The 22634-nt window shown below is 44.6% G+C and overlaps 1 protein-coding gene across 1 annotated transcript; it reads right to left on the bottom strand.

The window, feature by feature from the left end:
- Positions 1–1408: 1408 nt before the first annotated feature.
- Positions 1409–20444, bottom strand: BBS2 (Bardet-Biedl syndrome 2). Its single transcript, XM_065640601.1, has 17 exons — positions 20241–20444; positions 18555–18782; positions 17651–17776; positions 17296–17358; positions 16241–16318; positions 13958–14062; positions 12947–13033; positions 11515–11650; positions 9344–9483; positions 8411–8555; positions 7664–7835; positions 5859–5988; positions 4862–4993; positions 4218–4355; positions 3633–3745; positions 2778–2926; positions 1409–2137 (listed from the first exon to the last, which is right to left on the bottom strand). Exons 1-17 carry the CDS (start codon positions 20355–20357, stop codon positions 2031–2033), a joined length of 2166 nt encoding a protein of 721 aa, XP_065496673.1. The 5' UTR covers positions 20358–20444; the 3' UTR covers positions 1409–2030.
- Positions 20445–22634: the final 2190 nt, after the last annotated feature.

Below are 22634 nucleotides of genomic sequence, written 5' to 3'. Positions count from 1 at the left end.
CTGTGACCAGTTCCCCTCCTGTACCCGAAAATGGGATCACTGGACTTTAGTCCTGGGCTGAATCATAACAGTAGGGACTGTTTGTCACTGATCTGCTGGTGCAGGTTCAGCTTACGTCAGCCAGCTGCTGTGCACCAGCCAAGGGCTGCTTTATTTCAACAGGCAATTGCAAACCTGGTATCACCTCAGCTTACGGGATGTGGATTTTACATTTGGCAACGATCAAAGTTGTTCTTACAGGAAAATAAATGACAAGTCTGTTGTCAGAAACTTAGCCAGAGGAAGTCAGCCTTATCAGAAGCCTGGACCGTGACTGAAGGACTGACCTCACTGCCAAGAACAGAACTGGGACTGGAAGTGCCTGGTGTGTAGCCCTGAAAAATGAGACTGATGGGAAAGCTGCTTTCTGATCAGAGCCACTCTCTTATCGCTGAACGGATTACATAAATGTAAGTAAGCAAGCATTAGGATTTGAACACCAGAACAGAGGAGGTTGAAAGAGTGGGAAGAGGTGGCAGAAAGCCCAGCACTTGTGCCGGGAGACTGTTCCATAATCAAGTCTTAAAGCTCACTTGCTTAGAACAGCACGGGTGGCTCACCAGCCCTTCGCCAGGGAGCTGCGTTTGACTAACAACCAGGTTCTTAAAAGGACTGAAACAAGCTCCTGCTGCAGATCTGAAGTGACAGAGATCTGTGCTTTTGGCAGCGCAGCTCACTGTACTGAAGGGGCCAAAACAGCAGCAAGGGGCCGTTTTGGGGATTAACACACATTGCAGGGATTACATTCCCATTGAACTGATTGCCTGCTCACCAGTTGCTCTATCACAAATGCTGGGCTGCCAGCTTTAATTCAGCAGTGGCAAGTAAGAGACAGTGCAGTCACAGGACACAGATACTCCTGACAGCCCTGAGAAGCGACCCAAGAACTTCGCTTCACAGAGGCGGACTGGACTGCCCCCTCCCCACCTGCGTTGCAAACACTGACCCGTGCAGTGAATGGTGCAGGAGCTAGGAGCACTGCGGCCCAACCCTCATCCTGGGCAGGCTATTTTTAGCTTCTAGAAGAAATTTGCTTTGGCAAAGGTTCTAAAATATCTTTAGATCTAAGATAGAGTCTTACTGTAATATTTTAATCCAATTCTAAGAGATCCCACAATTGAAAAACAGGTTTGAGCCAGGAGCCAAGAGATGTTTCAATACCTCCTCCTTTTGATCCTATTAAGTACTGCCAGCTCTTCATCAGTATGCACCAGCTTGAGTGTGCAGTTTGTTTTTATTGTTCCTGAAACACACCTTTGCCCACCTCGGTGTCTGCAGTTTTTTCCAGCAGTAGCACAGAACCAGCAGCTGGAAGCAAAACTTCTGGCAATCCAGGTGTGGGGAGAGTGTTGGGTATGGAACAGACCGCTTCCTACCTGCGTGGATCCTGGAACTGGACAGCTTTCAAAGATCTCGAAAGCCAGGAAGGAGGTGTTATCCCTTTGGTGCTTCTAGTGCACTGAACTGCAGTTTATCTAGAAAGCAGCACATCCCTGCAATGAAACCCAGGATTCTCTGACACAGAGAGTTTAAATGCCTAGTGTGCACAGACTACGCAGGAAAACCAGAAAAGTGGTCTTTTGTTTTGTTTGTTTTTCAACAAATAAACTTAACCATACACATCTCCCCAACTAATTCAGAGCAAAAGCAGTCAAGCCAGTCTATGTTTTAATAGAAAAGGCCAATGCCTTAACTACAAAGTATATTAAAATACATAAGTTACTGTAAGAAAAATAACTGTTCTAAGGTTATACCTCTGTCTTGCATAAATATCACTTCTGCACTCAAATTCTGATGCTTTCTTCACAAAGCTTGCTGTCCTTTGGCCCGCATAATAACATTTATTGCCTGATGGCTTAACTAAAATGCTACCTTTGCAATTACTTCAGCCTACAGTGGAGAACTGAATTAACCGCTTGTCGTTACTGGTCCGTTATCTGCCACTGCATGGAAACACTGCCCCCTGTGCAACTGCTGCTCCTCCAGTCATTTTAAGAAGAGGCTGTTCCCACACGCATTATCCTGAACAGCATGTTAAAGTTGTTGCTTCTTATTGCATCCCGACAAGCACTGATCACTTGTGTTTTAGGTTTGCCAACTGTAAAGAGAAAAATAAAAGAGAACACACTTCAGTTATTGAGTAAACTGGTAAAAATGCTTAGTAGGTCTAGTCTGAAAATTTAGGGGTTCTTTCAAATATTTTTTTAAACACACAGGGAAGTGCCACCTTTTTTCTAATACATAAATAAAATCTTTTGTTTAAAGAAGAATTTTCTGCAGAGCTACTACAGTAGAGCTTAAAGGGCTTGTTGAAAGGGGAATGCCATAAACACACAAAAAAATACCTCCTTCCTCAAAGACCTATAGAACTAGTATAGATAAACAGCCTGCTTAAGTTGATAGGGTTTTTTTAAAGCAGAATTATAAATGAAGAACTGAAGCACTATTTTAAAACATTTTTAGAGTTGTGTTCAACAAAACTAGTGATTTTTATACCACTGCTTTGAACTGTTCTTTCTAAAACTGTGATCCCAGATGATACTGGACATTCACACTTCACTGTCACAAGCAATTGGCTATGACTGAGAAATGCAAGATTACTTCTACCAATTTAGCTTTAGGCCAAAAATCCTGAAGTCATTAACTAACCCAGGTGGCCTCTGAGACACAGCTTATCTGCCTCACTGGGGTCTATGACTCCCTGTTCCCTCCAAACACACACAAACACACACACTTACCACGTAACCGCCCAGCCCTCTGGATTGCCTGATTCACAGCTTTCAGATTATTCAACAGCTCTGTGTGATTGTTGCAACGAATTTTGTACTGATTTATTAAATCTCTGTTAAGATCATACAGCTCAATGTACCGTGTCTTCATGTTTTTCCTGGGGGAACAATCAATCCAGTTATTTGAATCTCTAGGGACAAGAAAGTTATTCCTGGTTTGTCAGTATAAAGGTGCGGCAATATGTGGTTGTGATGGCTACCACAGTTACCCATATGTCTGCCAGCTACAAGACAGTCTTATCTAGACATGTTGGTTATACTCAATATTTTACTGAAAAAAATGGTCTATTTTTGCAGTTATTTTATCTGGCAACCTAAACAGAAGATGCCACTTTCCCCAGCGAAAGTAACACTGCATTAGCTCAGATCTCTTTTTACTGCTGCTCTTGACAGTGAAGATAGGACATCAGCAGGAGAACGCAGCAAGTCAGAGTGAAAGGACTGACACATCAAATTTCTTTCTTGGTGTTCTCAGAAGTTCACACACCAGAGAGAGCTTTTACTGCTGTTTTCCCTTAATGTATCTTTTCTAATTAACTCACCATCTCGAGGCTTCACCTGCTCTATCCTAAGCCCCTACCTCTGCACTTTCACCTTCTCCAGACTGGTTTTCCACCTAAAGAAAAAAACAAGGCTCAAGAAGAGCTTGTGGTGGCACCAGCAAAGGTACCAACTCTACCTCAAGAGTTGTAACTCAGCAACCTCTATATCACATAAATGGTTTTTTGTGCTCTTTTTCTGCCTGGAGAGCCAAGACTGGCCACGCTAAACCCAAAACACACAAGCTAAGCAGCAATCGCTCACATGTCTCCCAGGAGTCGCGCGTCTTCCGCCTGAACCAACATGCTGCGGATGAGGTTGGAGTGTTCAGCCATGTCGGCAGTGAGCCTCTGATTCACCGCGTGGTGTTCATCCACCTGCCCAAGGCAAACAGGCATGAGAAAGAGCCCCCAGCTGTCGGGGCATACAAGTAATGGTTCAAGCTAAACCTTGGCCTGGTGTTATTGCAAATAACATCCCAACTTAAGCTACAGCATCCCTGGGACCATCCTCCTTCCCCTCAGGCCCTGGTTGCCACAGTGGTACCTTGTCTCCCAGAACAGGGTGATCAGGCTGAGATACAGACTTTACACCCTGACCCAAATCCACAGCTCAATCTCCCAGACAACATCTTTACATTATTCTAAACAATCAACTGCTGGGGACCAAGGACTTGTTCCACAGAACAAACAGAATGCTGAGGGTGTCCCATTGTCTCTGCACAGAATACACAGCAAGCCATCACTGGCTGATTTCCACAAAGAAGATAAAGCAGTTTAGAGATTCTGTCATACAAATGCCCCAATGACTGCTTAGCTGCCCTTTTAGAAATGCCCAACGCCTCCTCACCTTGACCAATACTTTACGCAGCTCCTCAAAGTACGCAGGGAAATCTGCTTCCACCTGCAAATCTTCGATGGCCAGAAAGGAGGCCATTGACTGGATGATGTCACCAGCAAGATCAATATCATCTGTGTTGATGCAAATCTGTCAGAAAGGAAAGCAAGCACTTCACTGCTATCCTGTGACAAAACATCTTGCAGACTCACCCAGCAGGACTGTCTTTCCAACAGCTACTGAGGCTCAAAGTAGTTCATTCTATCAAAAGGCAAAACTGTTGCATGAGCAAGCTCTACACCGATTTCAGTGGGGCTTGTATTCAGGCCTGGGGCAAAGAGGCATCTTTGCATACAGGACCAGTGCAAAAGTTACAGCCAACCTTTGTGACTCAAATTATGGCTCCCTGAAACCACTCTTGTGTGGGAACAAATACTTTCTACAGATCTGTAAGCTAAGCAGTTTTCTTCATTAATAGGCCCTGGACTTTTACACACTAACAGTAAACAGACCCCAAAGTTTCCAAAAGCATCCCTAAAATGTATTTCCTCTGCCTGTTCATTCCCTTCAGTTTTAGTTCCTCATGTTGGCACCACCCTTAAGTTTCACTGGGGTATAATTAAACGGGTGTTCCCCTTGTCAACAAAGGTACTCACCTCTCCACCAGGCTTGATTTTGATGCTGAGCTGCCCTGCATTACGAAGGGAAGTGAAGCAAACCTGAAAGGGAGCGCTCTGAAACTCTGCATCCTCTGGTAGTAAAAAGCTCTGATTCAGCCACATAACAATCTTGCAAAAATAAAATAAAAAAGAGCATCAGCCATCACCTGTGTGGAAAGCCTGGAGAACCACCTAATGCGGTTCTGCACATGATTTGTACCAGGGTACTCTGTTCAGGGTACCCTGGAAATTTCATTTACTAAATTTCATCCCCTAAACCCACACCAGAAACTTGTTAGAATGAGGGCAGTTGAATCCTTGCTCCAAAGCTGAATAGTTCTAAGAAAATCAGATCCAGCAGCCAGAGACAACAACCCAAGGTCAAAACTTAAGCCCAGGCCTTGAGACCAGAAAAAGCCGGGAAGCAAGGCTTGGTTTTACTGCCAGAAGTTAAAAGTTTTGTTTCATCTTGTTTTTTGCCTTGACAATTTAATGCAGTAAAGGTCAGGTAAATATGGCAGAGCCGTACAGTTATAAGGGAAATGACCAGCTCTAATTACTGCCATCCCACAATTCAGATCTTTTAGAACCAAAGCTACAGGACTTCTGCCCATCTGTCGTGAAACTGAGCCATTATCTGGGCACCGTACTGCCTTTTCTTGTTCTCTGCTCATTTACAAAATTCATCACTCACTACAGGGCTCCTGCTGCTGACATCCCATCAGCTGTCACACAGTAAACAACTTAATATCTGAAACGCCTCATGATCTCAGGCCATTAGTTCCTGCAGGAATTCCTGAAGCAGGGAATGCCTCAATTGAGGCACCTTTTAAAGAAGGGAAAAAACCCACTGAGTCAAGTTTAATACACAGACTCCAAAGGCCAGCAGTGCAGCTCACAGCATAATTTTTCCTTTGCTATTGCAAATCTTAAGCTAATTGCAAACCCTCCACCTTCACAGGACCGGAAAACAGGAAGCAGAGCAGAAACTCACCCTTTGAGGCCTCTCATTTGTTGTACAGTTAACAAAGCTCAGGGGCTCCGTGGCCGAGTCTGGGCTGCTCAGGGCATACATGGAAAAGCGGGGAAGCTGTCTCGTCAACTCAAATACATGAAACTGCGTGCTGGAAGCAATCCAAAGGAAAAATAGAGACAGTTACTAACATTCCAGGGATTCACCTACTGCAACAGTCCGTGGTTCTTTTTACGTGGCTACTGACATCAGCAGCTTCCAGCTGTGTAATCGGTTGCTCTTCCAGGAAAAAAACACTGGAACTTGGTAATTCCAGGCTTATCACAGCATGAGGCTGAACAATTCCTCCCCATTGCTTACACTTTCCATAATCCTTCCAATGAAATATATTCTCTGGGCTAACACATTTATGATTTTACTTATGTGATTGGATATTTTCTTTTCAGGTTCAGTGAAGTCTTATTAAAAGCAATAATGAAAGACAAATAGGGAAAACATAAGGTTAATCCAGTCCCCTACATTCTTCCTGCAGTAGTTGACTATTTCTCAAAATACACCTCCCTGTTCAGGGAAAGGATGCTGCTTCCAGGGGCACCGTCAGTTCTGGGAGATGTGAGCAGGAAGAAAGTTGTTTTCAAGTGTATATGAAGAGACATTTTATTTCTACGGGAAACTGGAAAAGCGTTGTCTTGAAATCAAGCATATGCTCCTTTCTATTTGCCCTGAAGACAAATGGGTTCAGGGTTATGTTTTAGTTTGACAGACACCAGTGTGCCTCCAGGCTTGCTCAAGTACTTCATCCAAGTACTTTAAGCCACCAACGTGCCCTCTGGCCAAGAAGGCGAATGGTGTCCTGGGGTGCATTAGGAAGAATGTGACCAGCAGGTGTAGGGAGGTTGTCCTCCCTCTCTACTCCGCTCCAGTGAGGCCACATCTTGAGTTCTGTTTCCAGTTCCAGGCTCCCCAGTTCAAGAAAGACAAGGAACTACTGGCGAGAGTCCAGCAGAGAGCTACAAAGATGATTAGGGGATTAGATTTACTGTTTCTCATGAGGAAAGGCTAAGAGTGCTGGATCTGTTCAACCTGGAGAAGACTGAGAGGAGATCTTATCAATGCTTAGAAATATCTTCAGGGTGGGTACCAAGAGGATGGACCAGATTCTTTTCAGTGGTGCCCAATGACAGGATAAGGGACAATGGGCACAGACTGAAACATGTGAAGTTCCACCTGAATATGGGAGAAACTTCTTTACTTTGAAGGTGCCAGAGCCCTGGAACAGGCTGCCCAGAGAAGTTGTGGAGTCTCCTTCTCCAGAGACATTCAAAACCCGCCTGGACCTGTGTGATCTGCTCTGGTGAACCTGCTTTAGCAGGTGGGTTGGACTGGATGATCTCCAGAGGTCCCATCCAACCCCAACCAGCCTGTGATTCTGTGATCCAGAGCAGGAACCATTCAGGGCCAAGAGAAGCAGGCACTTAGAGCAGGCAGTGGATACAGCCTCTGCCTCTTGATTCCCCCCAGAGACCCACACTAAGGCATCCCCTGGACAAGAAATGTTCACTGCTCCTCTAAAGGTAGAGCTGGAGCACAACAGGTCTCAGAGACTTCAGAGAATTTAGACTTTGTCTGGGGAATAGCTCAGTATCACAGTTGTAACAGTATTTTTAAGAAAGCATTCCAGCTCTCCTTCCAGTAACACAGAGAAGTGGGGCACCAGGGAATTAAACGGTGCACTTCCCATGGGACAAACACAAAGCCACATCATTGTGTTTCCTGGTGTCACAGTCAGCTCTGGAGACCAGCAGAGATCACAACACAAAACTCACCTGTTCCTGTAACCCACAAAGGCCTTGATGTGCAAATCCACAGGGACATCTTTGGGTGGCGTAAGGGGAACACGAACGCAGCTTGAGAGGTTCTGGAGACTGGGGTGTACCACATGGCTCTCTCCTTCAAATATGCCCTCAGCAAAGATCAGCACGGCACGGATGATTGTGTCTTAGCAACAGGAAGAAAAAGCAGTTCCTAAATAAACAGCTGCCCTCTGGCAACAAATCACCACTGTTTTCAGAATTAAAAACAGTCAACTCTTTACACTCCTCCTCTGAATTGTTAAAATATCCCTGAGGACCAGCGCTACCATATCGGGACCCAATTGCATCCTCAGCATGCCTGGTGCTAAGTGAATTTGCTGTCTTGGGGTAGTTCCAGTTTTGCATATAAAGACAGCTGAGGCCCAGCCGCAGTCATGCAACACCCTCACTAACACAGCTGCAGGTTAATGTTTAACATCAACACAAGGAATGTTGCAGGGATCATCAAGACTTGTTTCATCCAAGTTAAATGTTAATTGCCTCGGAAAATAACACATAATAAGAAACAAATCCCATCAAACTCCTCTCCTGAGACCCAAAGGAACACAGCTTGATTCAAAACTCTGTGAAAGGAAAGCAACCACAAAGTGGAAATTACAGACAATCAAGGGGAGACAGGCAAATCATCAGCTAAATATAACTAAACATTTGCATGAATTTACATAAAATGAATGTCAATGGTTACAGGTTACCACTCACCATTTGTGGTGGAAATACACAGCTCCACGTGGGCAGACTGGCTGTCAGAGCCCAGATTAACTGAGAGGGCCGTCTGGAGTTGCGTATTTGCTGGAATCACGCCTCTCTGCCCATCAGCTTCCTTCAACTGAGTGTTCCGTTCAGCCTGTTGCAAAACACATACCCTTCAGTTATCAGAATTTCAAGATTTTCATTCAAGCAACCTAGGAAACATATGCGTAAGTCAGTTCTCCTTTCTTTCAGGAGTAGGTTGTACTCCAGCAATTCCCAGACACTTCACATAGCTATGAACAGTGGCTGGATTAGGAACCGAGCTGCAGACACTTGTGCTACAATTTGTTCAAGTGCTTTATTGTCAACGGAGTTCAGCTTTGGATACAAACTTTTATTCAGAAAGTACTTAATATATATTCAATTTTAAGCACAAGCTTATATAATTCCACGCTTTTGTTATGGTGGTCATTTACTGTTCAAATATGAGTTTGCTCTTTCCTCAGACTACTTTTGAAGCTCTTTATTTCAGCCACAAGTGGGTTTCCTGCACCCTGTCAGTGCTCCCAACCCTCACCCAATTACTTGATGCCCTCACACAATCCCCTCTGATCCCCGAGTTGGCTTATGCATTGAAAATTACAATTTGCAGTCATAAGGCAAAACACAAGGCTGAACAGAATCCAGCTCCAAAGACAACTGCTCTGGCAAGACAAAGGAGCAAGGAAAATGTTACTTATTAAAATATAAAAAGCAAGTTCTGAACTTGCACAAGGAGCAACCCAGATGCAGAAGCAGGAATCCTCAGTAGACAATCTCGCTGCATCCTAACAGGTTACAGCTCTGACTTGCCTGGACGGCCTCACAACTGGCTCCCCAGATTACTCAGATTTACAGCAACAGAAAGGTGTGTTTTGGCCCCAAACATTGTCTAAGTAGTACCTTTGCGTTTTCTTCATAATTTCTTAATTCCAGAAGCAGATTTTGTTTCTTTTGACTAAGTTCTCGGATCTGATCCTGCTCAGCACTTGTATCCATTAGGTTTCCTTTCATCTCTTCACCTCCTGGTAGATAGCCTCGGACTGTACAGAAACAAAACACGGCCAGTTTCAGCAAAGCCTTTTACAGTCTCCTCAGAACTTTAGTTTCTGTAACAAGTCCTCGTTGTGCCATCTAAGCAGCAGACATTGATTCTGGTCTTTAGGTGGTACCATTCAGCTGAAAACCTGAGCATTGATTTACACACACAGAGGCTTTGACTTCTCTGGTGATAAGGACAAGACAATTGCACGCTTTAAAAAAGAAGGTGATTTTCCAGCCTGTCTTTAAGCTGTCTTCACCTGACCAGACAAGCACAGCACCTGGCCCTTTTTCGAGAGGATTTCCACTGCAATCATTCTTTCAGGCGCTTAGGCAAGTTTGCAGTTACACAAAATTAATAACCATGTACCTGGATTTCTAGAGCTGGTCAGAGGAGTTGTTACTGTCTGGAAGTGACTGTAAGTCACTGTCAATCAGCCAGCAAACAAGATTTGCTTGCATTAGTTTTTCCCCAAATCATGGGATACTTTACCCCAAGGGGTCAGACCTGTTTCCCAGTACCCAGTGGAGCACAGGGTTACAGAAATATCTCCAGCTGCCTGTGGAGACAGGAGAGCTGAAAAGAAGATGAGACAAAGACACATGCCATAAACTTCCATTTTGCACTAGGGCTGTGCACTCTGCAGCTGACAATGAAAGCCAGGGACAAACATCTTTTATCTAGGAAATATATGCTGCCTGACTGTGTAACTCCCATAAAAAGTTGCAGGGAACTTGAACAACGTCCAGCATGCACACTGTCCTCTGATGAAAGGACCCGCTTTACTATTTGAGTGAATCATTCATTCAAAATGAAAGCAAGAGAGAAAATATACTGAAACACAGGAGAACACCTCACGTGAAAGGATACTGGCCCCAAACAGAGCTCTAATGACAAGGACTATGAGGACGCATTGTCCATATAACACCAACAACAGGCCTATTACTATTTAGTAATACCTAGAGGCTCCATCCTAAGGGGATCCCCATTGTGCCAGGGTTGTTTATAATGGACTCATCAGAAAAGGATGATCATGTTCAGTGATATTAACTTATGTAGCTCTGCTAGGACAAGTTATCTTCAGAACTGTGTACAACATGCCCCTTCTATGAGCTTGGGAAAAAGATTTATATGCTGAAGCCCAAGCACAGCAAATCCCTGCAACCTGTGATTAAGACAGGCAGCAAAACACGGTGCTATTTAACAAGGACAGGCTTTTATTCCAAATGGGTTGTGCCAGACCTGCTCATCTCAGGCCACTGACGCCAAGCAGTCAGATAATCACACCTGTGTCTTTCCTGGAGCCATCCCTGTGAATTCACACTGAGCTTGCTTACATAATTTCTGATCATATTTGTTTCCACTCACAGTAACCAGGTCTGACTTCTTGAATGCATGGTGGGATAAATCCACCAGTTCTCCAGTCTCAGGACAGCATTTTCCGGGAAACAAAGTGCTGTTAACATCTAAAACTTCTAATATAAAACTGTTCATCTTGAGAAGAAAACCAAAACATTTAACCCGCCTGGACATGTTCCTGTGTAACCTCATCTAGGTGTTCCTGCTCCAGCAGGGGGATTAGACTAGATGATCTTTCGAAGTCCCTTCCAATCCCTAACATTCTGTGATTCTGTGAAAACACACATACTGTTAGCTCTCTAAACACCTTTACCCACTGCAAAGCAACTGAAGAATTATCACATTGAAGAAAAAAAAAGATTCATCTAAAATAATGTTGCCTGAAGAACCACAGTTTGTACCGAATATCTTTGCATTATTAGGATGGAACTTCTTCCATTAGGCAAATGAATTTTGATGGCTTCTTGGATCATAATGAAACACATGTTGATTATCACAGAGAAGGCAAAATCACTCTTCCAGATATCATAACTCAATTCCCTTAACTTCACATAAGGCGAAGGTAATTTGGCCCACAAAAACGCCTGTGGAACCGAAACAATGTTTAGCTAATCTGTGATGATGTGCCTGATACTATTGTGTATTAAATTAATATCCCGAACAATGCTTTTACCTTCACCATCAACTGAACAGCAGATTAACTGGGTGCTCCCATCCATCCTGTAATCCCCCTCCACCACTCCTGCAATGGAGGAAGCAAAGTTGTCCTTAAAGATGACCTCCCCTGTTCGGTCACTGCGTGCATCAACCTGGAACAACAAAGAGTTCCCAGGCACAGCGTGAACAGAAAAGTTAACTCCAAAATAGAAGTCATGCCATGCTCTGAACTGTTAACCGGAAAGCCAGCTCCACTCACAGAACTGCAGGTGAACCTGCAGCTCTGCTGATCAGAACAACACACATTAAAAAAATACCATCAAGAAATGACCTCTGCACAGACTCAGAACGATCTGCTCTTCAGAAATGCTTCCCTAAGTTACAAACCAGACGAAGGGAAGGACGACTGCAAGTCTGCACTGGGAAGGTTATGTGCACACAAACGCAGCAGTGATGGGACTAAATCAGAAATAATCTTAATGCAGTATTTGCAGTCTCCCCTCTTAGCTGCAGCCCTTGTGTGGCGAACTATTTTTTTAATACACAAATAACACAACTTCTAATTGTCTTTCATTGGAGAAGAACAGAGAGAGGCCTCAGTTCCGTGCAGTGTGTATTTCCCAAAGCACAGGACCCAGCATTACTCTTTCTAGGCGCTGGGGACTGTTTCAGACCGACAAACAGGGTAGACACTGCCAGTGGAAAAGAACAAAGAGTAAAGCAAGGAGAGGTTCTGTCTTTAACAATGTTAGACACCTAATCCAACATAAATTACAACATATCTGGGCTCTAGACTGCCAGACTGATATGAAGTTAATTAAATTCCCCCAGGGTAATGAGAGTAATGAGAGGCGTGAAGAAAGAAGCATAACTTTACCAAAAAAAAAAAAAAAACAAACAAAAAAACAACCAACCTGGCAAGCTGTGTACAGGAGAGATTTGGCAGCTAGAACAGACATTTCTGACAGGTGGGAATAACAAGCAACAGGCTTAAGAGACTAGGACTGAGTTGTATAGAACACCTTTACATACAAAAAAATTAACACTTGACTAATCCTGCCAGAGTCAAGACTGACACTGCTCTCCTGCTACACAACCCTCTGAGAACATTCAGGAAACATCACAGATGATTACTAGCATGTGCTCAAGACACAGCTGAAGAGAGACACTCCAGAGCTCTAGGATGTGGTGTATGATCTCTACTACCATAGAAACAACTTGACACACCTTAGCAATTGACTCGGAGCTAAGCAGACGAAGCAGCTTTTCCCTGATCTGGCACTTGGCACGGGATTCACCAGCCAATTGAGGTTTACTGCAAGAGTTCTCCAGCACTCAGCTTTCAACAGTCTTTTTAAGTTTTTCACTGTTCTTCAGACAGTGTAACAGCCTTGTTCAAACACAGCTTCCAGACTTACAGCTCCTCATTTTCCCCTGTATAAACTCACCTTCCCATTGGACCAGCCAGTGATTAACTCACACACACCATCAGAGTTCAGGTCAAACGCGTGTATGCTCATTGCGTGGTTCTTAGACTGAGGACAGAAAACAAAGAATAAATTAAGCTTGTGTATGTTTTCTAAATTGCACATGCTTGAAACATGCAAGACGCTGGAGTCTGATGCTACAGAGATTACAGTAAGGAATATTAAATATCGCTTAAGAGGAAGTTTGAGCATCACTATCTCTAAGGTCACACATGTCTGAAATCTTAGCCTTTGCATTACAAATCTAGTCCACTGCTCTCAAAGGACCTGCTCTTTCCTTTAAATACATTTTTATCCAAGCCGATGATTAGAACTCACAAAAGAGAGGTGTAAAAAGCCAAATTCTCTAGGAAAAAAAATATCAGAGCTTCACCACAGTCATAAAATGATACTACCAAGGAAAGCCATTAGCCTCTTCCTGCTACCTCCTAAGGAATTCTTTCCCTTATTACTATTAAACTGTTCTGTGTTATATTAAGAATATTTAAATGAGCATCATGAAAGGATCTTCCCAATATGATTTCCTGCAGCAGCAAATTGCTCTTGATGCAAAAAATGAGCTTTGAACGTACATAATGCAAGATTAATTCAGTCTCTGCAAAACAGTTTATTATTTCAACAATACAACCTGAGGCATTTTCTAAAAGTGAACTCAAGTTTCTCTGTTGCATCTCTGCAGCTTAAGTGACCCTGCGAGCTGAGGCATCCCTAGTTGTATGGTTGTATCAGTGTCATTTAAGCCATCACCAACAACCCCAAAAGCACTGAATGAACTGACATGGTATTAATATTGCATGCAACTATAAAAATGCATAATTTTGTAAGAATAAAATTACATTAAGTGTTATGCTCACCAGAAAATTTCAAACTATTCTAAGGAGTCGGTATAACATCAGAACGACCTGAGACTAGGTACCAAATCTCCTAGCAGCCTTCAAGCTTTCAGTGATGATATTCCAACATAGGACTAACCTTAATTCTCCAGTAGCGAGCTGTCTTGTCATAAACTCCGACCGTCCCATTCGAAAGCGCATAGCCAAACCGACTGCCGTACATGGGGCTGAGTGCAGTAATTGTCTTGTGGGGAGAAAGGGAAAGAGAGAACACAGGAGTGAAAACTCCTGCATCTTCATGTAACAGAGAACAGATTGTACAATCTCTCTATTGTATGAACTCTACACTGCTTAAATGCTAAATAAGTCTATTGTAGGAAGCATTAAGTACTGAAGCAACCGTTTTTAAAAATCAGTTTGAAATCACCAAAGGCCTTGTAGGATTTCCTCATCCAAACTGCATTACCAGTGTAAAGATACATCTCAGCAAAGACTGCAGAACTGCCCTCAAACTGTGTACTCTGATCAAATATTTCCTGACACAAGCAGCAGCACAACTGCTCACAGGATTCCTGTGGTCATCAGCACTAACACATAATAATTGAAAACCTACTCCAAACACACAGCATTCCTTAGAGCTTCAGGACCCGAGGATGCCAAGGAGTTCAACATTACATGGGTTTGGAAAGCCCTAGAGAACTTATTGGTAGAAAATTTTTGCCCCAGATTAATGAGATAAAAATTAATAGCTCTGATTAGAACACCAGGGTAGGTATTACCTGAATAAGTAACTGCTCCAGGAAAAAACCCGAGTCATAACTCAGCCTATTTCTCACTCCTTTTAAGCCCCATTACCTTACAATTCTTCATTGTGCTAAGACTTTCAGTGCTTGGAAACGTAGTTTTTTCCACACACTAAAACTAGACATTTTAATGTCAGGAGGAACAACACCAATTGTCTGTCTGGTCTTCTATACAATGTAGCACAGGAAACATCCTTATATTAAATCCTTCACTAATTGCTTAAGCTCAGCTGACTGTGCTCCTTGATTTTTTTACCATAAAATATGGCTTCCAAACTCTCTACCCTTCCATCTGACAGATCTTCTCCAAAGACTTTCCCAAGTATCAAAACCCTCTAAATTACAAGCACCCAGTAAGGAGCGAAAATCCCAGCAACAGTCAGAAACTCACAAAGGCAACAATACTCCCTTTAAACCCTGACTGTCCATTTATAAATCCAAGAATCACAACAGTCTATGGTTTCAGTTTCACCAAACTGATTAAACACAGAAAATGCAAATTATTCAAGTCTTCCAAAACAAGCACAATGTATAAAGCCATTGCTCCCTGAATTTACCTTCCCAAAAGGAAAGGCTTAGGTGCAGCTCAGTCTCTTTAAATTAGAACAGTAGGATTGTAACAGGCCTCTAAAGACTCTGCAGGTCTGAATTTAAAACAATTCTACAATGGATCTGAAAGTAAATCACACAAGAGAGCGACAGACTTCCCTTTAACTAGAAATCACAACATGGCTCTAGACTGGCTACTGTATAGACAGCAGAACGTATTATAGGCTCGGTTCTAATTCTAGCTACAGCAACAGTTTCCTTTTCCAGAACACTCCTGGATTTGTCTTTAATAGCTCTTCCTAAGTGGTTTAATAGCTAACTAAGCCTTTTAGTCCCAACTTGGGCTGGAGGAGACCTCAGATCTCCAAGGACAAAGGTCTGTAGTGTGTCCCTACTCTACCCTGGGCCCAAAAGGGTCATGAGAAGGCTAAGAAAACTCCTAAATGCAATGATAAGGGTATTTTTCTCCAAGTAACTAGAATTTAACAACAGGGATCTCTCAGTTCTTAAATTAAAAAGCAACTCTCCTGGAAAACCTACATGCCCCATATTTTACTTTAGGCACCACAAAGGTGCAGCTCTGTTGATACAGCCAGAGTGTAACTTCAACTGCAATATAAACCTCTGGTTTTCCCTGGGCAACCCCCTCTGCCCTGCCATGCACTGTCTGGATACACATGGGGACAAGGTACTTCATCCTGATTGTGTCAACACATTTGAGGAAAACTGTAGAAGATATTCTTCTGCTCAGAAGGCACCAAGAGCTTCAGTCACAATCCAGCAAGCATCCTCACCTTTGGACAGGGCCCTGACTTTCAGTCAAGCAATAGTTACTCTTTTCAACTTAGTGAAGGATTTCTAAATAAACAAAGCGAAAAAGCCCATCTATAGTGAAAGACACTATTAAACTCTAACTTTCGCAGTTCTGGCAGAATAAATGCTGTGCCAAGTAGTTAAGTAACTATTCAACTACATGATATATTTGAACCAGAGTAACCAGAGAAGCTTTACAGTACACAACTTTCAGCTCCATCAGCAATTACAATAAACATTAGCTCAAAGCAATTTACCTCTGTCTCTGACATTTCTGCTACAATCTCATCTTCTTTAAACACCCGGATGTCAAAATCTTCAGAGCCAACAAGAAGCTAGAAAAAAAATAAGGTCTACCTTAAAAATAGTTATTCAGGCTAAAGAAATAAAAAGGACATTCTCCAGCATCCAGAGGGCAAATAAATATTCCAAGTCCAGCGATGAAGAGGTTTTAACAACTGTGTGAAGAGCTGCCAATGGAACAAAAATTCTTGTCAAGACAAGATTTCAGAAGTCTCCTGTTGATCAAGTATTAGTTATACCTTTTCCTGCCAAGCCAGACTCTCCAAAAGCATGGTAAAATATCTGGAGTAGGAATAAGAAAAGCTACTTTGGAACATCAGGGCTCTGCTCCTTTCTTACTGTAAAAGATTCAGTGTTATCATTTGTAACTGCAATTATACACATCAGAAAATACTACATTGCCTGTGTTGGAGCAGGAGACCTGCAGCTCAGTTCTGACTTGTGCTACATGGGTTTAGAGAAACACCAACTATCGGTTACTGGCCTGTGAACAAACAGCGGGAGAAAAATCATCGCGTAGCACTGAACATCCCTCATTTAATACAACTCAAATCATCACTGCTCCTCCAACCTAAAGGGTGGCTGCCACTACTGCAAAGCATGGGCTTTAACCTGATGTAAACAATTATACAAATAGGACATGAGCACTGAATTGAGTCTTCTGCATTCTCATTCCTTACTCTTTCTTACATGTTAGTTCTTTTCCTATTTCCTAGTTGAGCAGGTAGAACCAATTAAGCAAAGCAAAGCAGTAATGCTGTGAAGACCCCAGATACACCTAGTTCTACACACTTTGAGTAGTGCCAGAGACCAGTGCTGCTTCCTGTACATGGATCGAGCATTTGTGCAGATCTTTGCCAGATTAGAGCCTGAAAAAGGCACGACTTCCACACAAAGATCACTTTAGCTGGTAATATAAGGCAGCCATATTTGATAACCCATTTTTTAAATTATAATTTCACTACAACACCATTAGAACAGTTGAATTCACATGTAAATGGTTACAAACCTCAGTTTTGCCATCACCATCAAAGTCACACAGTGCTAATGAACGAACATTGTCTCCTGTAACCTAAAAAAAGAAAGACAGTCCTCAATACAGATGATAGCTGTCAGAAGCTGAAGTATTTTCACGATCTCAGCTGCAACACAACAATGAACACAGTCAACACTCAAACAGTATCTGAGTGCACTGAATACATTATCAAAACACATAATTTAAGGTCCGAGATAAATTAGGAAATATCTGATCTGTTCAACAACCAAATTAGTATTTGTCATATCAAAAAAAAAAAAAATCAAGGGGAATTAATGACATCGAAAGAACCTTGTAATAACATCGAAAGCCCTATGCATAGCCCTACCGTCCAAAAAAGGTCATTTCCTTCATAATCGAAGCCCTGCAGGGCACAGTTTCCACCAATAATAGCAAGTGGAGATGAAATATCTCCCAGCTTTCCAAGAACTATTGCATTGGCTCCATCTGTAACCTACAGAGAAACATTAAAGATTAAAGAAACATAGAGAATGAGACATCAGAGCACAAATATCAAAAAGAGAGCTCCCAACATTATCATGTTTGTCTCCTCCCTAATGGTGCTGGAGTCTTGCAATAAAATCTGCGTGTGCAGACCCCCTCCTCCTCATGGATCCAGTTATAGCGGCATAACCATAAGGCAAAATAAAACTGACAATAACCATTTCTCAAACGGGCTAAAAATAAATGATACATGAAGTCAGACCAATAGGTTATAAAGTAAAAAATAAGTTATTATGACTCGTTATGCACACTTGTTGACAATTAACCCCTTACTACATGCTGAAAAGTTGTACTGTTACATAAATCCAATGCCTTTTCAAGTTTTTGCTAGTAGTCTCTGCTTCCTTGACAAAAACCACGATTCCCACCATTGCCAAGAACTGTGACTTGGATAGATTAGGGTGAAAAAGTTCCACCAGTGAAAATCGGTTTACTTGAGCTCTGAATGCCTATTAAATGTATTAAATTTTGCCTTGCTAGGTGATGTGTGACATATTATGAAAAGTTTTCTCGCACATGCATACACAGACATACATCACGCCCATACTTTAACTTTTTTAAAAAATACTCCAGATATTCTAAAGGCAAAATGTTCTGAATACAGTAACATAACTAATACAAAGAACGGAAGCATAATTGACAAAGTAACATAAAAACTGTGATTTTTAGAATGGAAAGAAAAAGAAAATGAAGATTCTAAATAAAAGCAGACAGTTAAATTAACTTGCCTCTCTATAAAACAAATCTGAGTTATTATATACATCATAAGCCAATAAATTAGTCTGTGTTCCAACCAGAAGACAATCATAACCAAGCTGAGGGTTCAGCACTCCCGAAGCCAGACAAGTGATCCCTTGATTAATGTTGAGAAGTGAAATGTCAGAATCTTGGTTACTTTGCACCATTCGGTTTGTGCTTGTTCTCTGCCCACGGGCATGAGGATTATGAATAAAAACCTGTAGAAACAAAGATATGTATATAAATATTATTAAATATTATATATGTGTTTGTACACAAACATTAAGGACTACCGTTTGGATAATAACTGTGATGAGGAAAAAGGGTATTCACTCAACAAAAGTGAGGACAAAAGACTGGGGGTTTTGCTGACACTACTGTTTCTGACAGTTATTCTTTAGTTTTAAATGATAACCACAAAAAGGGAAATGGCAGGAAAACCCTGCTCCAGCCAGTGGAGTTCTGCCACCTTTGTTTTGTTTCTGAAAATGGCAGCTGACAAGTCTAAAGAGTAAGACAAAAAAGCCAACCAAAGAATGCAACAACAAACCAAACAAATTCTATCCAGCTGGTGTGTTACCAAAAACCCCAAACATTAGGACCATTTAGGACCATCTACCTGGTACCCATCTGTAATCTCCATCTGTAGGTGAACATGGTTAATTTAGAAAGGGGCCTGCAATAATGATTATTTTATTCTCACGCTGACCAATATTTAGTCACTGTAACTGCTTGAAGCAGTCAGTATCTCACAGGATAATACGCTTAATAGCCTTTGCTTTATGTCTTAGAGTCTGTGTCTTGAGCAAGTGCTTGTTCTATGCTGCTCCTAAAGGCTCCAAAATCAAGTTAATAATAATGCTGAGAAACACCACAGATGAACCACATTTGTATTTACAGCAACCTCTGTGGGCTTATGTTTCAACCTATGTTTTGTTTATTAGCTCAGCTGTATTTAACCCTCTTTTGTTTGTATTTCAAACTCAAACAGAGCACACACAATGTTTTCTGTTCCCACAACGACCCTTTATAGAAACCTCAGCACCGTTTCCTTTATCAGCACCAAGCTTAGCCCATAACAGCACGAAGCCTCGCTGCTGTGACCGAGAGCGGCACAACGAAACCCACGGCTTGAAAAAACCCCATTGTGCGCTAGAAAACCGGAAAGTCTTAGCGACTCGGGTTACCAGCTATTAATTTCTGCGAACCCCACATGCAGAGCTGGAGCGTCCCGTCCCCAGGGCTGCGGACAGCCCCGCGGCCCCCGCCTCGGCCCCGGGCCCCGCACGGGGGAGCAGCAGCGAGACCCGCTCCTCTGCGAGGCTTTCGGGGCTTGGCAGGGACCGGCCGGGCCTCCACACGGTGCTCTGCAGCGGACACCAGCCCGGCACCGGGGCTGCTCGGCACAGCTGAAACCCCAGTGCCCGGCTGCGCCCTCTGCAACAGCCCGAGAGCCGCGGGCCCCTCCGAGCGCCGGGCCTGCGGCGGGAGAGCGCCCGCCCGGGTGCTCCGAGAGGCGGGAGAAGCCCCGGCAGCACCACCAGAGGCCCCGGCTGTCCCAAGAAGGGCCTTTTCCCCTCAGCTCGGTGGGCGCACGGAGCCCCCCGCCCTGCCCGGCCGCGGCCCGGCCCCGTGAGGGGAGGCGGGCGGGATGGCGGGCCGCGCCGCGCCGTTACCTTGCCCGCTTGCGTGGCGGCCGCTAGGCAGGGGTGCGTCCCATCGAACCGGCCCAGCGCCACCATGCGGGGCAGGATCTTGTGGTTGAGCTTCAGCGTGAACACGGGCACCAGCATCGCGGCGGAGAGGCCGGGCAGGGCCGCAGGGCCCGCGGCTACACGGGGCCTCCGCCGGCACCGGGCACCGCCCCGCCCGCGCACGCCCCCGCTGCGTCACGGGGAGGGGCGGGGCCACGGGGGGGAGGGGGCGGGGCCGAGGGGGCGGGGCCGCGTGAGGAAGGGGGCGGGGCCTCGGCGGGGAGGGGCGGGGCGTGCTGCGGCACCGGGGGCGGCTGCGGGGGGCGCTGTGGGGACGGGGGGGGCAGTTGGGGCAAACGGGGGGGCAGCCGGGATGTGGGATGGGGAGGGTGGGGGCAGCAGGGGGAGCTGGGCTGTGGGACTGGGGGGTCCCACATTTGCAAAGGTCAGGGGAGCTGAGGGGCAACTGAGGGTACTGGGGGGCATCTGGGGGGGCAGCTGGGGTGTGGGCTTGGAGGCTCAGGAAGGCAAACGCAGAGGTCAGGAGAGCTGGGGGGCATTTCAGGATGCGTGGGGCATTTGGAGGGGGCTGAGGGGCAATTGGAGGTGTAGGACTGGAGGGGGCATTTGGAGAGGTCAGGGGAGAAGGGGGAGCAACTGGAGGAACTGGAAGGCAGGGAGGGGAGCTGGGGGCAGGAGGGCAGAGGTCATTGTCCCCTGGGCAGCAGCAGCAGTCCCCAACACCTGCACCACCATCCCAGTCCTGGGTCCCCTGCGGGGTCAGCACCCAGTCGGGGCCAAGATGTGTCCCCTCCCCGTCCCCAGCCCCCCCACCTCATCCTGATGCTGCTCCTCTCGGCATCGCTCACACCTTCACCAGCAGCCTGACGCTCAGTTTTAAACCAAGACAATCTGGAACTGACAAGCAGGAAGCCAACAAAGCCAAACCCGGTGTTCAAATGCTCCGTGCTGCCTGCGAGAAAGCAACCTCAAAGTATTGGTGCTGCTGTTCGTTGGGCTTATACACCGCTTTGTACCGAGTCCAGCCGTCAGGGTGCCAGAAGGAGGTTGAAAATGGCGGGGGGCGTGGAGGACAAAACCCTGCCAAGCCGCAGCATAAACACTAATGCCTGTCCCCATCCCAGTGTGGATTTTGGTACCCAGACCCTTATGGGTCTCCAGGGTCCCTTCTCCAAGCAGCGACCACTCTCTGCCCGTCCACAGGCTGGATGGAGAAACCTCAGCTCAAGGTCATGACTTTAGAAATTCTTAAATTATTTTGGGTTTAAGAAATAATTTTAACACAATAACTTTCAGGGGTGCTGTAAATATGCCACCCTCTCTGATCAGTGCCTGAATCCAGCACCTGCCATCCACTGGCATCATCCATCACCCCCATCCCAGCAAGAGGCAGGTTTGGAAAAGGAGGCGCTGGGACAACAGCCTTTCCCTGCAGACCCCACCAGATTGAGGCAAAGCCTTATTTATTTCTAGGAAAGCTGGCAGATGCATTTGGGTTGGCATTCACTTGTGCATGAGCCAAGCCCTGGCCGGCAGCAGTGTCCCTGCCCTGCATACGAAGGAGAGCTCTCAAAGCCAGCGCTCGAGCGGAAATCATGCGACTCTGAATGTGACAACCACCTTTTTCTCTTTTTTTTTAAATTGTTTTTACCAAGTTTTTCTGGAAGCTCTATCAATGTACCATTATACTTGCGCATAACGAAGCAGCAGTCACATGCGGCATATTAAAGAGGTTTTTTTTTCCCTTTGTGAATCTGCTTTTGGGTGAGCGCAGGTCTCAGTGCCAGCCTTGCAGTGGGTCTCCTCTCCTGTGTGCCGCTTTGGATACTGGAGCACAAAGGCAAAGCATCAGCGTGAACTCAGGCAACAGGGTGTTTGCTCGAACCCAGCAAATCCTGCTGCCCTCCCAGCAAAAATCCCCAGCTCCCCTCCCAGCAGCACCAAGCATTGATCTGCCAGGCTCTGCAAACCTGACTGAGCAAAACAGGGAAAAAACTACACTCAGAGCCTTTTATAGGCTAGTAAATTTGCAGCCAGATGAAAATACCAACTTCTTGCTAAATATGTATGATCTGGATTGTAAATATTGTTTTGCATCTCTAATTATGGTATTGGGTTTAGTGTGTCTGCAAGACGGTTAAATTACGCTGCCTGTTACAGCTGCCACTTTGAATTTTCTGGCTCTGAAACCCTTAAAATTGAAATAATGACTTTTAGCACTCATTTCCCTTTGTTTGAAAGGCCTGTCGTCTATATTATATGTACAGCATCTAGTCCTGAGTTCCGCAACTGCCTCACTCACGTCATAGCCGTCCAGCTGTGCTCGGGACAGGGCGCCTTCCCTTTTCCCATCTT

The sequence above is a fragment of the Caloenas nicobarica genome, chromosome 9 (assembly GCF_036013445.1).
Source record: "Caloenas nicobarica isolate bCalNic1 chromosome 9, bCalNic1.hap1, whole genome shotgun sequence".
Lineage (NCBI taxonomy): Eukaryota > Metazoa > Chordata > Aves > Columbiformes > Columbidae > Caloenas > Caloenas nicobarica.
Note: the sequence above shows the minus strand (reverse complement) of the source record. Positions and strands in the feature narration are given on the sequence as shown.

Excerpts from the sequence above, each read along its gene's own strand:
- BBS2 (XM_065640601.1), bottom strand. The coding sequence starts at position 20,357 with ATGCTGGTGCCCGTGTTCACGCTGAAGCTCAACCACAAGATCCTGCCC. Across the intron at positions 8,556-9,343 it reads ATTATGAAGAAAACGCAAAG|GCTGAACGGAACACTCAGTT; the intron begins GTACTACTTAGA and ends GTTTTGCAACAG. Across the intron at positions 5,989-7,663 it reads TTTGTGGGTTACAGGAACAG|CACGCAGTTTCATGTATTTG; the intron begins GTGAGTTTTGTG and ends GATTGCTTCCAG.